This window comes from Scylla paramamosain, chromosome 10, assembly GCF_035594125.1.
Source record: "Scylla paramamosain isolate STU-SP2022 chromosome 10, ASM3559412v1, whole genome shotgun sequence".
NCBI classification, from domain to species: Eukaryota; Metazoa; Arthropoda; class Malacostraca; order Decapoda; family Portunidae; genus Scylla; species Scylla paramamosain.
Window position 1 is genome coordinate 2,615,096 of NC_087160.1, and position 17,992 is coordinate 2,633,087.

The 17,992-nt window shown below is 40.1% G+C and overlaps 2 protein-coding genes across 5 annotated transcripts; both read right to left on the reverse strand.

The window, feature by feature from the left end:
* Positions 1–342: 342 nt before the first annotated feature.
* On the reverse strand, positions 343–6,811 carry LOC135104080 (co-chaperone protein daf-41-like). 4 transcript variants are annotated; one of them, XM_064011004.1, is made up of 5 exons: positions 6,626–6,773; positions 4,431–4,617; positions 2,793–2,981; positions 2,316–2,438; positions 343–1,343 (listed from the first exon to the last, which is right to left on the reverse strand). In XM_064011004.1, exons 1-4 carry the CDS (start codon positions 6,637–6,639, stop codon positions 2,334–2,336), a joined length of 495 nt encoding a protein of 164 aa, XP_063867074.1. In that variant the 5' UTR covers positions 6,640–6,773; the 3' UTR covers positions 343–1,343; positions 2,316–2,333. The 4 variants fall into 4 exon arrangements, with proteins under 4 accessions (XP_063867074.1, XP_063867075.1, XP_063867072.1 ...); XM_064011005.1 differs by having other exon boundaries at positions 6,423–6,652; XM_064011002.1 differs by lacking the exon at positions 6,626–6,773 and adding an exon at positions 6,499–6,622.
* A 4,030-nt stretch (positions 6,812–10,841) lies between these two features.
* Positions 10,842–17,887, reverse strand: LOC135104082 (small ubiquitin-related modifier-like). Its single transcript, XM_064011006.1, has 4 exons — positions 17,785–17,887; positions 17,590–17,646; positions 13,633–13,782; positions 10,842–11,492 (listed from the first exon to the last, which is right to left on the reverse strand). The coding sequence occupies exons 1-4, from the start codon at positions 17,797–17,799 to the stop codon at positions 11,433–11,435; spliced, it is 282 nt and encodes a 93-aa protein (XP_063867076.1). The 5' UTR covers positions 17,800–17,887; the 3' UTR covers positions 10,842–11,432.
* Between the last annotated feature and the right edge of the window lie 105 nt (positions 17,888–17,992).

Consider the following 17,992-nt stretch of genomic DNA (forward strand, 5'->3'; position numbering starts at 1 on the left):
CTTGCTAACTCAGTGGCAACATCCCTGTCTGTCACAAGGTATGCTCTGGAAGGTGAGGGTTTACCCCAAGCACTTACAATCCTTCAGCAAGATGATGAGGTGCCTAGTGTATGGTACTCTCATCTACAGATCAGACAAGATGAATTCTAATCTTTCTTTGGGAGGGTATAGCCAGCCATCTCATCTCAAACACTTCCCCAGGCTTGAGTGAATTACACACACATATATAAACATGCACACAAATCTGGAACAGGATGAATTATCCTTTCCTCAATACATAATTCCTGAAAACCACCTTTCTTGTTTTCATCTTACATTACGTGAAGGATGAATAAGACTGTGTTACTAAGTGGTCTGTGTATTTAAAGATGATGTTTTGGCATGTGGGGCTTTGTTGACAGTAACATGTGATCTAGATGGCATATCAATTCTTAATGCTCTAAATTTTGTTTCATGCTGTAATCAGTTAATTACTGTAGTTGAAATTTTGTTCAAATTTGGAAAGCTTACTATGTGTCAAATTTTGAGAAGCTTTGTATCTGTCAATCCCCTGCTCTCCTTGATAACATAAAGATATACATGGGACTTGATAACACACAACTAACCAGGACTCTAAACAGTTTACCTGCAGTTCATTCCTTTAAAAAACACACATGGAAAGGTTGTCTTTCATACCCTATAAAAATGTAAGAAATTAACTGCCATGTAATTCATTATTCATTTATGCACCAAAAACAAAACAATATAATCAACAGGCAAATATCCAGTCTCAGTTTGCTGCAGCCATCTCTTAAAAATAACATAAAACTAGAAGTTTTATACTTTGGTGTCAAACACTATGATGTAAGTGTAAACTTTTGCATCACTTTGCTCCTCCTTTCTCACAGAAATTAACTAAAAACAGTTGTCATTGTTTACTTAAAAAGAAAAATCATGATCCATTTATTTTCAATAATAGTAGTTTAAGACTACAGTCAAATAACAAAGTTACAAATTTTTGCTAAAATCTTTGACAGCAATGCGCTTCTTTTACTTAATTTGCTCTATTAAATGCTACAAAGTTTTGCATCGCAAGCTTAGTTATTTTTAACTTCAAAATCTGCAAACAGAAGAGGGACTTTAATAATATAAAGTTCTTGCACAAATGGTAAAGACAAGTCCAGCTGCACTGATCACTAAATGTAAGGATCCCAAGTTCTGGGGCACATAATTCCACTCAGGTTACCACTGATGTCATCAGTCTTCATGAGAATGGAACCTGTGCACTTTACAAGAAGCTGCAGCACAGTTGGTTGTGACATGTTGCTGTCTTGCCCCCACCAACGACTTGTTTGTGAAGGCCTCTGTTGAAAAATTGTGTTGTTAATAAATTAAAAATTAACTTTACTTAATTCCCTCCAAGAGAATGGAGAAATTCAAGTACAAGAAAACAGTTAGAAGGAAAACCACTTTGCTTTAGCTGAAAGGCTTGAAAATTACACAGATAGTAAAATAATGCATCATTATAACTCTGTTTTCAGTCTTTATCAAAGAGAACAAAAAGCCTCAGTAACAGAAGTGACAGAACCTAGATCAGTGTAGGAGCTGGTAAAAATCACAGAGAAGTGATGAAATAATCTTTAAATTAGTGTTTCATCTCAGTGACCAGAATTTTGAGAGAGAGAGAGAGAGAGAGAGAGAGAGAGAGAGAGAGAGAGAGAGAGAGAGAGAGAGAGAGAGAGAGAGAGAGAGAGAGAGAGAGAGAGAGAGAGAGAGAGAGAGAGAGAGAGAGAGAGAGAGAGAGAGAGAGAGAGAGAGAGAGACTACCATTCTAAAATGCAAAAAAAAAAAAATCTGATCTCAAAGATTTCACTTAAATAAGACTGAAAATGGTTATTGCAATCTTATGTAAACAAAATAAAATAGATGATGCTTCACTATTATTGCCACCTAGATACTCAGATGTAATTTCTGGTTGCTCATTGAACTAGCTTGTCACAGGTATCTCAACTTCACTCTCATTTCATCACAACTGGAAGTGCCGGACCATCAGTGGTCAATAAATTTGTGGTACACATGTATTTGCCTATCTCTGACACCTCACTTCCTCCAGGACGATCCCACAATGGGGCAGCAATGGCAAAAGAGCCTCCACCTCTCATTATCCAAACACTCCTTTCTTGCTTGTTCAAGGATCTGACCTGAAGTGCACTACCTTTAACTTCTAAAATAAGCAACCAGCATTGGTGTTTTATGCCTTTTAGTACAAACATTCATACAAAATGTGTCACAGCAATACACTGCATCGCTTACTCAACGAAACATGGATTCCTCACCACAAGGCAGATGAGTGACTACTCCAAATCTGGAAGATCATCGTCGTCAGAGTCTTCATCTTCTAAGTCATCCAAACTGGGTCGGCTGTCTCCTCCACCAAGGCCTCCCATTTGACGCATCATCTGCAATACAACAAGCACTCAGTACCTGGAAAACATGACCCTTTCCCTGTGATAGAGAACAATTCCCAGCACTAAAAACAATGTATGACATCTTTATAAGCATGTACTAGAGAGAAGGGATAAAAAGAACTCATTTTGCAATTTCTAGTCCGTGTAATGTTTGAAGGTGGCTGCAAAACAAGAAATGTCTCAGTACTGTTAGTGACTGAAGAGAGATGTGCAGAATAGCAGTGAAAGGATTAACAGAATATGCATCAGGTCAGCAGCATTACTTCACAAGATCACTTTTCTGTTCCTTCCATTGATGACACTTAGTAATTTTTCCCCACATGTAAGAAAATATCCAGTACCTACCTCTTCAAGATCTTGATTTTGACCTTCTCCTTCATCATCACTGTCATCTTCATCTTTCCATCTGCTAAAATCTACTTTTAGCCAGTGCTGTTTCACCTTCTGTTTGAGGAGGTGTGGCCAGTAAGGTCCCTCCTCCTTCTTTACCAAAATGAGTTCTATGTTACGATCACGAGGAAAGCTGCGACTTTTCTGCAAAGGTGATACGTACATGTTTAAATCTTTATTGACCTATCTGCCTAGTACTTAAGTACATATCAAGGTGGTGAAGATAGAATGCATATTTACTTTAGCCATTTAGTGAAAAAGGTATAGATATTACTGTTACCTCTCTTTAATAATGAGAGATAAGTTACCCAGTCCAAGTACTAAAGACTAATGTGTGTGTGTGTGTGTGTGTGTGTGTGTGTGTGTGTGTGTGTGTGTGTGTGTGTGTGTGTGTGTGTGTGTGTGTGTGTGTGTGTGTGTGTGTGTGTGTGTGTGTATCAGTAAGTGAACCAAAACACATGAAATATGCCTGGATTCTCAATGTATTTAAGGAGACACAATATACTAAAGAGAAGGACACATAAGGTTCATTAGCAGACAAATATAGTGGACAAAAGAAATGAGAGAGAGAGAGAGAGAGAGAGAGAGAGAGAGAGAGAGAGAGAGAGAGAGAGAGAGAGAGAGAGAGAGAGAGAGAGAGAGAGAGAGAGAGAGAGAGAGAGAGAGAGAGAGAGAGAGAGAGAGAGAGTACAGGCTATCTGGTGACCTACCCTCACCATATCACGTCCCTTCCTCTCTGCCTTCCCTCCCCCATGAATCCCTACAAGTCTGCAGAGGGCCTCTAATAACTTCTATCCATCAATTCACACTCCATCCTTCTCATTCTACTTTTCTCTACCCTTACTCTCAATTTTCCCATTTTAGACACCCTTTCAAGCTCCTCTATTAGTTGTTTCAATATCCCAATTAATAGTCTTCCCTCAGTGTTACATAAATTTTGACAACTTCCTTTTCATTCTACTTGTCTCCTTTCCCTTTTTCTCTCCTTATTCTGCCTCTCGAGCTCCTCTATCAGTACTTCCAATCCCTTTTCAAAACCACAAGCAAAATAATAATATATCTACATAATCTGCCAACCAAGACAAGGCACAAAAATGCATTCATACAATCTCAACAAACATCCCTGAGAAGAAATGAAAAAACCAACAACCATCTCTCTTCACACTGTCCATCCATCACATTTGTGGTCCTTCAGAATCACAGTCATCATATTTGATCCAGTTATTTTCATTGCTAATCACTCTTCCATCCTCTCATTCTACTTGATTCAGCCTATCCAAGTCCACTTTCTATTTGTCAGCAACTTCAGACATCAAATAATGTGAGAAGTGAGAAAAATGTGTAATGGGAAAAATTCATAGCTTACATATCCTGAAAATTTAGCGCCATACTTTGCAACCATATTTCATGATGGAGGGTTTGTGTAATTCTGGAAGTAGTAAAGACCAATTAAATTACTGTAGAGTGTAGATAATAGAATAAATCATAAAAACAAAATTAATTAATAAATTAAAATAAATAATAATAATAAAATAAAACAAATAAATCTAAATCAAAGTGAAAAATAAGCCATGTTTCTACCACTTTACTTACTTCTGTATCAATTTCCTTATAGAGATCATACGTATATTCGTAATCTTTCTTTTCTGTTCCTCCACTACCCTTGAAATATATTTTGTCGTCTTCAAATTTAATGATGGGACTTCTGCAGTCTTCCAGGCAAATAGTGAGGAAAACTATATTTTTCCTCTGTGCCCATGTGACTGGAGGAGGAAGTGGCCTGAAAATGTACATCAGGTTAACACATGTAATTAGCATGTGAATGCCTTACAAACTTAAAGAAGACTCAAGAGACTACTTAGGAAAAATCAATTAACTTAAGTGTTGCCAGTAAACTGTTTGAAGCTAAGCTCAAGTATGGTGAACAATCAGTGCACTAATGAACAACCTGGAAAATACTAACAACCATTCACTCTTCTGGACAAATACACACAGAAGGGGCTGCTCAAAACTAACAATCAAAGAGAGATGTCAAAGTGAACACTACACACATTCATATACACATGTAACTCATTATCTGACATACACATACAATAACATTCAAAAACATGTATAAAAAAATAAATAAATAAATAAATTTTTATTGAATATAGAGGCAGGTAATATGATGTAAGGTAAACTATGAGTCATGAGACAAGTTTACTGATAATTTGCCTATCTAAATACAAATAAGAACAAACTAATAGAGATAAATTAAAATTAATACATACAAGTAAAAAAATTGAGGGAGATATGATGCAAAATAACTTATAAATCATGTACTAAGTTTCCTGATAAGTTATTTAACCACTTAAATACAGATAATAAAATAATAAAGATAAATAGATATTAAAAAAAAAAAAAAAAAAAAAAAAAAATATATATATATATATATATATATATATATATATATATATATATATATATATATATATATATATATATATATATATATATATATATATATATGCAGTACTATGAATCTAATAATTTAACACAATATCAATACAATCCCTTCCATAATGTTCCTTTTATTGTCACTTTAAGACATTCCTCTGTTCCACACTGATAAAAGCCAGCACCTCTTATCAACAAATTATTATCTAGTTGATCAGCTTCTGTGCTCACTACCAAATAACCTCATAAACACATATTCTCCTAAGTCCTTAATTTGCAGGCTATAAGAAAGGAAAGATGAAAATTTAATGTTATAAAAATTTAAGAGAGAATTTTAGGTTATGAAACTTGCTTAGTCATGATTGGCAGGTGAGGTGGCAAGACAACTCTGCTCTACTGCATTGGACAGAAATTGAACTGGTCACCTTAAACAAGCAAAACTGTGCATGTAACCAACTACTTGGTGTGTCAAAATTTATGTCTGATGAAGTACATGTTGAAACTGATGGGAGATGACAAGGCTGACTGTGAACTGGAAGGCAAGATGAGATGAGCTCTGTGAGGAATAACCTGGAACTGAGACACCCTACAAAAATTTGTGAAAGTAATCTATAATTTAAGCAGTACAATATTAAAAGGCTGCTGCTGTTGTTGCTGCTTCTGCTACTGATGATGATGATGATGATGGTGGTGGTGGTGGTGATGAAACTGTCAGGCAGTGCACTGCATCAACAGAACACTATAATGCATGACTGACTCCTGATCAATGCTGAATACCCCAAACATTTTCGTACTTAAGGCAATATCAATTCAAACAAATCTTACGCCATGTCTGCACCACGAGACGGTCAGATATAAATAACAATCAACCACATCGTACTCTGAACCCAAAACATCTATGAAAACTAATGAAATAAGCGCCAACAGATGAGAATCCACCTCAAATGACCCGCCAGCACCTTGGCCAGCACGCTATAGCCCATGGGCCTGATACCACCCGATACCTGACTACGACCACGGTAATGTCACATCTACACCACCACCAAATACACCACATTCGGCGACTAAACTACCACTAACAATTCATATTGATAACAGCAACAATAAACCTAAGCTAGAACAGCAAGGACGTGAAACAGAGACAACCACCCCATGTCTTGGTGGCAGTGAAGTGTTTACACGAGGCGGCCTGAAGCCCACGCCTGCCACCGGTGCCGTTAAATACCACAATTCCCGAGTCCCCGCGGCCTGCCACCACCACGCCCTGGCCTGCCGCCACTGCATCCCATCACGTGACGCCACACACAGGCACTCGGGGCGCTACCTCCCTCAAAATGGGGAGAAATACTCACTGTGTGCAGGACATGGTGTTGGCGTCTAGCGCGGCGCGGGGAAGGTAAATACTGCAGCGGCGGCCGGCAAAGGGGATCTGGGCGCGGCGGGGACTCCTCTCCCACACCCTTAAATAATCTCGAATCCTCTATCCAACAACTAAAAGGGATCAAGGCGCGGCGGGGATTCATCGCTAATACCCTAGAATAGTCTCTGATTCTCCAAACATCCAGAAAATACAGTAGCATGTCAAAAACAATACCTCAGGTAGTGGTTATTTTTGTTTTTATTAAGATCTGTACTACATGTTTGGCGTGACTGATTCATGTTCACGCAGCGGCGTTCAGAAGGCTGTGTGAGGGTGAATGATTAGAATGGATGTGGAAATAAAGGATTCTGTTATTTGTGTTTTGATGCTCTTCTCTTTTCGTTTATTCTTTCCAAACCTAATTTCCGCCCCCCTGACCTGCAGCATTACTCTATCTGTTATTGCATCATATGTGACATGTATTGCGTGATGGCTGGAGTAATGTAATGTTCTCTGATTTATGGATTGTGGTGATGGCCACTGTTTACATCACCACCACGCTCTTCAGAAACTTCTAGAATGTGCTCACAAAGTAGCGAATCGATAGATAATTCGGTGATAGCTCGCATTTTTCATTGACCTTATGCATTGCCGATACTTCCCCCTAGCAGCTAGCATGCCCCACTGTTGTGCTACACGCGACACGCGGGCACACAGATGTCCTAACGTAAAACTCTCAAATGGAACTGTGAATTACCGAGGATATCCACCAGAGTTCCACCGATATTATTCCTCAACTGGCATCAGTAGCTGGGTGCATAGTCTAGCAGACCAGTATTCATGTAGCTTACCTCACCCAATTCATTCTATGAGTAATGATTTATTAAGCTTCATCATTGGATGTCCAAGAGATGCCTTCTGCTGTCTGCCATTTAAGGAGCGGCGATTCTGCGGACTTGTGCTAGTGCTATATTTTCTTTGTCATGGCTGGCTGCTCTACTTGTCACACACACACACACACACACACACACACACACATATATATATATATATATATATATATATATATATATATATATATATATATATATATATATATATATATATATATATATATATATATATATATATATATATATAGCATGCTGAGTGTATGGAGTAGCCTCATGTGAATACACATATGAGTGCTTGAATTAACTACCGAAGAGGCATTATGTTGCTCGTTGTTTACAGAGTCCGGCATATAGCGCTAATGGAAGGAGAGGTGACTTAAGCCTACCAGGCATAAGGCTGTCCATATGTAAGAGTATGGGCGAGAGGTGCTCTTGCCCCCGAGTGACGCCCGTCCTGAGGTAGTGTCAGCTGAGTCTGCCCGTCTGGTCCTGGGTAGAGAATAGGCGATGGCAGCAAAGGAGGGTGAATGGTGACAGTGGAGGGACACTGCAGCCGCCTGACAGCCTCATGGCAGCACGGCGAGTAGCGGTGCCTGCTAACGCAAAAAAGAGAACCAGATTCGACGGAAGGCGTGCGCCTGCGAGAAATCTTGCAAAAGTGCGTGGAGCACCTTAGTTAGGGGTAAGCAAGACAGCTGTGGGAGATGTGTTCTTACGCTGACGTCTCCTCGAAGGGAGACACGTATAATAAGTGCGTGGAGCAGCTTAGTTAGGGGTAAGCAAGACAGCTGTGGGAGACACGTATAATATCTGCGGTACACGAATCTCAAGCACCGCATTAACACTAGCGGCCCCGCTCCTATCGAGCACACACCTCGAAGAATACTCCCCACCCGGAGGCAGGAGCTGGAGGAAGCGGTGAACGACCTACAATTGCGCAATGTGCGATCGAAAAGTCGAGCAGCCCATGGTTCTTCGCAGTGGTTCTGATCAAGAAAAGTTGATCGTCGCGTCTCTGCGTGGACTATAGAGCCCTGAACAACGTTACGGTAAAATCCTCTTTCAAGAGTCTGAAGCTGGGGATATTGTATGGCCTACAGTGGAAGGCCGCGCCCTCGTCCACTTGAACGACGTTGTAGTGTTTGGATGCTCGTTCAAGGAGGAGCTGCAGAGACTGGAGGTATTCAGACGAATGAGGAAAGTGAACTTGTAGCTCAGCCACAGGAAGTGTCTGCTGTTCCAGCGAGATGCCCTTGGACACTTCGTCAGCGAAGATGGTGTACGTACTGATCTGAAGGTGACGGCTGTAGCAGATTGGCCAGTGCCGCAGAATGTGCTACAGATACAAAGCTTTGTGGGCCTCTGCACATATTACCACCTCTTCGTGAAGGATTTCGCCAGTATAGCTGCGCCCCTGCACCATCTAACGAGGAAGGGAACCCAGTCCTGTTGGGATGCGGGATGCCAGACAGCTTTTGAGTGTGGACTATGATGCCAGCGCTGAGGGCATGAAAGCCGTGCTGTCACATTTAAAGGAAGGACGTGAGCATGTGGCAGCGTATTACAGTAACAAGTTTAGCCTGGCAGAGAAGAATTGCTGTATCACCCCGTTGTTCCCGTCAGTGGTGAAAAGTTTTAGAAAACTTCTATCCATACTTGTATGAAGCCAAGTTCACCATAAGGATCGACCATGCAGCCCTGCAATGGTTAAAGATGCTGAAGAATCTCAAGTGGCAAGGAACATCTGGCGAGGTGGCGTGGCAGGCTGGAGCAGGACTGCATTGAGTACTGCCGTGGGTGTGTTCACAACAATGCTGAGTCTCAGCAGGCGCCCATGTGAGCCTTATTGTTGTCATGTCAATGTAACAGTAAGGAGCCACAGGAAGTTTGTAAGCTGACACGACTGTGTAGTGTGTGGTACAAAGATTGGCAGAGAAACTCCTGCAAGAGGTGCAGAAGTACTCGGGCCTCCGCCCAGTAGTGGAGTGGGTAAATAGCCAAGGTCGCCCCAGCGAGAATGAAGTTACTACCCTGAACCTAGCTACAAGATTTTACTGGAAACAGCGGGACACACTCAAGTTGAGTGGAGGTGTCCTGGTGAAGAAATGGTTAGCACCTGATGGAGGAGTGATGTACTGGCAAACAGTCATTCCTCAAGATCAGAGAACCAACCTGGTGCAAGAGATGCACGACGGTGCCATGCCATCAAGGAGCGAAGACGACACTCACAGCACTACACAATAACAGACGAGGCTTGTGTATAGACTAAAACTTGGAAGGAAAAGTAGCACAGACATCAAGATAGCATGAAAGACGGCCTACATATCACCTTCCATTTTTCTCTTACTGTTTCTTACAAGTTATTGTTTTACCACTGCAGAGCCCATTTTATCATCAGCTTTATTGACTACCACACTACTCATTCTGCTGTTTCATGTTTAACTTGTATGAAGCATTTAATTAAATGGGAGTAGATGATTCTATAACTTTACCTGTAAAAACTAATTCATACTTCAAGTGACATACTTTATGCAAATGAATATGGGACAAAACAGTAAATTTAGTACATTGCAGTTTTTCTTGTAATGTTTCTGAACTCAAAATCTATTGTCCATTGACAAGGGAATATTATATAGTAAGAGTTAAGGGTGGTATACTGTCAGCGGCAAACCCATTGGCGAGGGTACGGGGACAAGTAACTGTTACAACCATTTACTTTAACATATTTATAATTGATGTCAAACTAATTCTAATACATATAATCGCCATTAGCTAGCACAAAACACCACTAATTACTTACCATGATTCTCCATCAATGAAGTATATTTTCTTGCCAACTCTATATTATAAACACATAATTCCTACTTTATATGGAATTTCAAATGCTAGTAGTCCATGACCATAACAGTGTAATGTGCACCTTGTCCCTTGTCTCTGATTTCAGTGGAAAGCTAGAGCTCTTTATTTCATGACCTTAACACTTTAGTATTTTTGAAAGACCATATTACTCCCTCTTATCAATATTATTTGACTTTATCCAATTTTTAAGAACTTGACTTTGATGTTTTCATTAATGCTATATGAAATATTCCATTATCAAGATCTGGAATGCAAATATCAGTCACAATGTCACATTGGATAACTGATAATTTGCATTTGAAAAATTAGGTAAACAGTACATATCCTTTACTTCATAACAGTTGATTCAGATTCTCCTTTTGTGGTTACATTAAATAGTACAGTATTTTCTTTACACCATGAAGCCTTTGTAATAACTGAGGAAGCCTTCCTCCCAATTCACTACAAACTCAAAAGTGGGGCAGAATCAGAATGTATTTGAATAAGAATTACACAAAACTCTTTCTTTCATTCACAGATGCATCTAAATACACAGAAAACATACACACAACAGCTTTTCCAATTTCAATGATTATAGGATACAGTATTCTAAATTTAAGACAAATGAAGTAAAGTAAATGTTGCTTCCTGTACTGAAGCAACCCACCTAATTAAAACTCAAGTTATGCTTTGGTGATTTATTAAATACTGAATCAAGTATTTTAATTTAATGCAAGTCACTTCTAGAAAAAAAAGTATACACATTAAATACATACTTCTGTGTCTGCACTCTCAATTCAGACAATGACACCTATGAGGAATATTTAGACTAAATTCAGGTTTCATTCCTCCTGTCATTGCTGACCAGGAATTATACTAACTGTTTAAGGTATACAAAATGCTACCCATATTCACAAAAGCACACTGATGGAGTTGTGTGCTTTGCTTTTTCCAATCAATTAAAGTACTTGTGTTTAAGTCAAATAAAAATGGAAAAAAAATATAAAAATAAGATAGCCTCCTTAACCTAAGAATGCCTTAGTCCTACTCTCGCAGGAATGTTTTACATCAATGTCCACCCGTTTGTTCCTGGTAGACCTCAATGACATCATCATTTTCCATTTCAAGCTGGAAATGATAAAACATTGATTAAGACATGAAACACATCTCTGTCTATAAATCACACCATGACTAACTCAATGCAATTCTTGATACACAAGTTGAATCATATGAACAGGATCAAATAATAACTTGGTCAAGATTCTCACAATGAAGATTAAGAAACTGTACAATGGTTCAGCAATCAATACGAGACTGCACAATGAACAATATGCAAAGTTTGTTATAAATGTGAATGTGCACCAAGAATATCTTAACTATGGAGTTATGAATAATGATGAAGTTTGTTTTAAAAGTGAGAGACTCAAAAGTAAATGTGACAATATACTGCACAAAGGACAGGGTAATGAAGTTATGAATAATGAGGATGAAGTTTGTTTTAAAAGTGAGAGACTCAAAAGTAAATGTGATAATATACTGCACAAAAGACAGGGTACCTATAGTCTTTTTACTGATGGAAGAAAATCTGGGCCTTGGCTGAGCAGGGAATTCCCCATGCGTTGTTGCCATGTCTCTACAGGACCAATTATCGGTTTAACACATTGGTGGAAAGGACAGGTGACCATCCTAACCCCTCCACTTCTCTCTCTTAGTACTGTATGATAATGTGAATACTTTTTCTATTTAATTGTTTGTGGTAAATGTGTCACATAATTACGACTGGGAGAAGAGCAGATTCGATGCACTGTCGTCTCACTCACATTTGTGGCTTTTCGCTGTTCAAGCTATTGCTATGGAGGGTATAATGATAGGGCCTCTATTAGCCTTCTCTCTCTCTCTCTAAAAAAAAAAAACACACACACACACACACACACTTATTTGCGTTGTTAATAAGTTCTTTCTCTTGGCTCCGGAGAACATGTGAGTGCTTGGGAGTCGCTTCCATCATGGGAGTGATCCCTGAGAGGCTGCTCCACCCCTCTCTCTGACCCAAGTCACCTGACCCTGCCGATACACACCCCAGCTCTTGACCTACATGATGTCACAGAGCTATGTTTGCAAATGCTGTAATATTTCTGTAAAACCCAGACTATTATCTTAAAATCGGAACCATTCATAGCACTGCATAGTTTGACAGAGTAAATTAAATAGTCCATACCTAATACTTGAATTTCAGTAAAAAAGTAAAAAAGAACTGATATATTTAAGAGAAATTGTGATGTGGCATAGTAGCTAATGGATCTCGGCCAATCCCTAAATGTTCTTCCAAGAATAAAGAGTATAGTAATTTCATTTAATGCACTAGACATAGCACCTCAGCACAAAAGTAAGGTGGTGTGATGGATAGTCTGAATAATATATGTCTGTAGTGTATTCACTGGGAATCAAAATGGTTGTGACTATATGTTGAATGACTTCAACTATCAGTGACATGCCTTCTCTTGGAACACTATGGTAACAATGAAAATTTTATCTAAAGCCTGAGGGACGCCTTCCTTGAGGACTGAACCTCTGCCAGACCACTCACAAAAATGCAAGTCCAACACCTAACTGATCAGGCCAAGGTGATCACTGCAGCCCAAGAGGATTTAGGTCAGCCTTGAGGATCTTGTCACTAATTCTCCTGTGAGTATTGTCATTATCTACACAAGTGACTCAATTTGCCTTTTCCCTTGCTACCATTTTATACTGCTTGAGACCTTAGTTTATTCAAAACCTTAACTTCCATCTTTCTAACAAATTCATCATTTACATGTTGCACCATCACACACTCTGACTCTCCATCCTGCATGTCTACCTTCAACATATGCCATGCCTTACTTCCCTATAAAACCTCTCTATTATCCTGTAATATGACCACCTCCATCATTAAACAACTTGCCCTGTAAGTAGTATGGATATTTGTCATATTTGATCTTTGGCCTCCTTAGGTGTCGTATGTGAATAACAGGCAAAACATGCACGTGTGTGTGTGTGTGTGTGTGTGTGTGTGTGTGTGTGTGTGTGTGTGTGTGTGCGCGCGCTTGAGAGAGAGAGAGAGAGAGAGAGAGAGAGAGAGAGAGAGAGAGAGAGAGAGAGAGAGAGAGAGAGAGAGAGAGAGAGAGAGAGAGAGAGAGAGAGAGAGAGAGAGAGAGAGAGAGAGAGAGAGAGAGAGAGAGAGAGAGAGAGAGAGAGAGAGAGAGAGAGAGAGAGAGAGAGAGAGACTTACTGCTTTAGGCGTTTCCTCATCGTTAATACGTCTTCCATCAAAGAGAAAGCGAAGAGATGCAACTGGAACTCCCACACGTTCACTATAAGACTTCTTTAGTTTGCCCATTTGTGTCGTCATTTTCACCCTGAAGTGAATCTCATTGGAATCCTGTGAAAGAGTACAAGAATTAATTCCAAAACATTTCAGCCAATGTCTGATTGTGACAATTTTACATGGCATTAAGAATCAAATGAAAGTTTCCTTCAAATAGACATAATTATATACTCATTGAGTGGTCCTAAAATACAAAAATAATTTTACAAGATCCACTGAATCCCTAAATTACATTTCACATTACACAAAAAGAGTATATCAGTAACTTATCTATATTTGATGTCTATACCCAAGCACTTCCCCTGAGGGACAGCCATGATAGGGTTCTACAGGGTAGCAGACAGCCATCCCACAAGAACAGCAGAGTACAAAAGTGGGGCACCCATAACCATAGCAGGATTTGTGCAATAATGATATCAGCAACAAGTAAGACCCAGCAGCTGGTCAGGCTGAGACTACTTTATGTCCTAGCACCAAAACCAGCAGTTTTCATACCAAGCGTTACCTTGACCACAGCTACCCACACCCAGCCCAATATGAGTAGGATGCCAAGGATTTCTCCAGTGCCCGAACAATCTACGCATTAATGTCAAGCAGGAACAAGATAGAAACACAATATCCCTGAGAGGTCCCCAGACAAGGTTACCCTACCATCCTGACAGCTCTGAGTGTTCCCACAACCTGACAGGACACTAACCCCCAATTCTGATTTAGATCAGCCATTACCATTGTAGTTAATAGTACTGCACAAGAAATGCAAGTGAAATATTCAATAAAATGTTCTGCTTCCTTTTTCATTTAAAAATTATATGGTAAAGATGGCAGAACTATTTTTTTCCAAATAAAAATTTTCCTATACTTGAACAAGAATCGGCCAATGATTCCCTAAAAGGATGATCTCTTCAAATGCAATTCTTCACTCAGGACAACTGGTGTGTATCTGGCCAGTCTTACAAACACCTCTGTCAATGGTGAGGCAATAGAGCACACAAACAACTGTCGATACAATTTCTCTGATTTTCACCTTTTTCTTGTCCAAAAATAAAAAGCCTAATACAATTGGTAGATCAAGAGGCACTTTTTTTTATTTATTTATTTTTTTACTACAAACCCTTAACTATTCTACATCAAAAGTAAACCATTGCATTTAATTTTATTAAGTAATCAGAAGTGCTGGTCTTACTCTTCTTGTGCACCATTCAGCATAAGCTCTATGTATTGGAATGAGAAAGCTGATGTCCAGCAATCGTCATGTAATGATGCCAACTACAAAAACACACACAACAAACAAGCAGCTACTTGCTTTAGAACTCCTAGAACTCCATCCATAGGAGCAGCATCAGCCATAGCTTGTCACTCAAGTTAGCTGGATGACGGTGCACAGGAACCAGTCTCTAGACAATGATGAATAAAGAGTAAAAATCAACACTGCCCTCAACCTGATAGACCCTCGAAGTTCAATTTATGAAAGAATAACACCAATACAGTGAAAAATTAAGAGCACCATGTGTGCTGCTGACCATTAATGAGAAATATACTTCAATTTTAGTCATCACACTGCCATGGAATCATAGGCTGGTGTCAGCATGTTACTTATTTTCATAAGTGTTGTCACAAATGTTTATTTATGGTGACTTTTTTGCCTTTCATCTACCACAATACACATGATGATGTTTATCAAGATGATTCATGTATTCTGTATGTGCATGTGTTGGGTAAATCTGCAAGGTAAAGAAATGTCAAATTTGTTCATTTTATGTGATAATGCATTATAAGAAATAACTCTGGGCAGTGAAAGCAAGTACGAGTCCCACAGTAAGAGGCAACAGGTGACAGAACAGTAGAGAACATGACCAGAGATCAGAGGAAACAGGGACGAGTTGCAGTTTCTGGGCATGTTCAACAATAGCAAATGTGAGTAATACAAGTAAAAAATAAATAAAAAAATAAAATAAATGAATAAAAAAAAAAATAACAGCAATTACACACAGCACATCTGAAAATAGTATAACTAAATACGCATGTGTTCTGTACTGTATGCATATTTCCTTGCATGCCTCACATAAATGAACATACAGATTATTAATTTGAGTAAACCACTTGTTTGTCACAACACAACACACTGGGTTGCAGGAGATAGGGAGAGAATGGTGTTACACAACACTGTGACAGCACCACCGGATTACATTAACACACACAGACAAAGGAGAACTGTGTCATGACTGTGGCATCACCACAACCACAGTATCATACTGTGGAGATGCTGCATCGCACTGGGCATGAGGACAAAGCACATGCACACAGGTGTAGGCCATGTGGCTGTGCTGCACAACCATATCATGCAGAATGTGAAGACAAAATAAACGTGCGTGCATGCACGCACGCAAGCACGCATGCACACGCGCACACACACAGTTCTAGGCCATGTGGGTACAGTAAAATAGAGTAACAATTTTCTAATTTACCAGACCTGGTAAAATAAACCCCCAGGCTATTTTGCCAGTAAATATTTTCATTGCTATGAAGGCAGGTAATGTTAAAAATAACAACACAGATCTAAGTTAGGACCTGAACAATATGGATTCTGTGATCTTTGACTGTTGTCTTCTGTGGGTGCACCAGAAGTGTATTGCCAAGGGAACCATGCCCAAGGGAAAGTTTTGGATTTGCAGACTTATGCCTGAAGCACTTAAAATATTCAGACTTCCATATTTCTTTTAATAACTGATTTTAAATTGTTTTAACAATTAATGAAAACAAATAAATTTGTTAAATCTGCATTACTTTTAACATTACCTGCCTTCATAACAATACAAATGTATATCGGCAAAACACCCTGGGGGTCTACTCTAGCAGAACCAGTGAAATAACCTTAAAAGCATGTTTGCCTATTTTTACCAGGACCTCTTCCTAAAGTGTACCTGCTAGATTAACTGTATGCAGTACAAGACTCACCCGGTGAGTCAACATGGATTTACCAAGAAACTACTTTCAGCTTAGGGTTGTCACAGCAGATTGGATCTACATTTAGCAACAACATTACGTCAAATACCCTTTCTGATGGAACTGTCTCCATTTATCAAGCCTTGGAACTAGCACTGAGTTGTACTGACTTGTGCCACCAGTGGCTGGCTGTGGGAGCAAGCAGGCACCAGGGAAAAATCCCAACTGCAAGTTGGAAGCCCAACTGAAGCCATCTTGTAATGAAGTCCAACACACTGCTGCCACCTGAACCACTGCCCTCCCCAGATTTACAAAGCAAGTCTTAATAAAACCACATTAACTATTTCTGGCTTTGGGCATGATCTAAGCAACAGCAGTTAGCTTTCCACCACACCCAAGTATTCAAAACAATGCTAAAATTACACCAGAGAACAATACTGCAGCAGCAGTTAATGTGAGCCAAAATCCCCTACCTTAGGGTGATAATACTAAACCTGACCGAATCTACATGTGTACACCAGGATCCCAAGACACCAGCGGGAAAATATGTACTGCCGCCTCTTTACACGCCTGAAACAAAGGAACGCCAGGGAAAAAAAAAGAGAAAAAAGATCACACCTGACCATAACCACACATTAAACAACATAAATATAGTGTTACAGGACATGCAGGCCAGTAAGTGGTTAACGAACTCCAATGACAGCAAGACATCAAGCCACGGCAGCACATGGACCCAGGACAACAGTAGGCTTGGCGCGGGCATCACCCTGGGCTGGCCTCCCAACACGTGCCCCGGCGCCTCGCCTTCCCTGGCCTGCCGCGGGGCACCGCCTTCGCCGCCCCCTGAGATGAGGCCGCCGCGTCTTGCCCTTGTGACCCATGCCCGCACATTTGAGGTCAGCAGTAAGGTCAACTCACCTGGCCCACCACTTTAAGCTTGATGTACTCGTTCCCTTCCCCCTCAGGTTTGGCGTCCTGTGGGAGGAGGGATAAGACTCATTAATTTTACTGTTCGTATTTGGGAGTCACTGCGCCTCTCAACGGCTAGCGTGGTGTGTCAATGTCTGTGCAAGGGGTAGAGAGCAGCTGTGGGCTTGGTGAGGGTGTACTTACAGCGTTATCGGACATTGTTTAGATGTGTGTGGAGTCGCGTGGGCCACCCAAACAACGAGAAGCAACTGGGACATCCGGGACACCCTCCGCAAATATGGCGCCAGCTTTTGCCGCCAAATTTAAACCAGCCGCCGCCGATGCACCAGGCTGGCGCTTCCTGTCCTTCAATACTGGCCGGGTTTGGGATTGGTTTTAGCATGCTGGTTAA

Coding starts and splice junctions, on each gene's coding strand:
- LOC135104080 (XM_064011002.1), bottom strand. CDS start 6,557: ATGCAGTGGCGGCAGGCCAGGGCGTGGTGGTGGCAGGCCGCGGGGACT. Junction 4,618..6,498: donor GCGGGGACTCGGGAATTGTG/GTATTTAACGGC, acceptor GTACATTTTCAG/GCCACTTCCTCCTCCAGTCA. Junction 2,439..2,792: donor AAAATCAAGATCTTGAAGAG/GTAGGTACTGGA, acceptor GTTGTATTGCAG/ATGATGCGTCAAATGGGAGG.
- LOC135104082 (XM_064011006.1), bottom strand. Junction 13,783..17,589: donor AGCTTAAAGTGGTGGGCCAG/GTGAGTTGACCT, acceptor ACTCTTTCACAG/GATTCCAATGAGATTCACTT. Junction 11,493..13,632: donor ATGAGGAAACGCCTAAAGCA/GTAAGTCTCTCT, acceptor TATCATTTCCAG/CTTGAAATGGAAAATGATGA.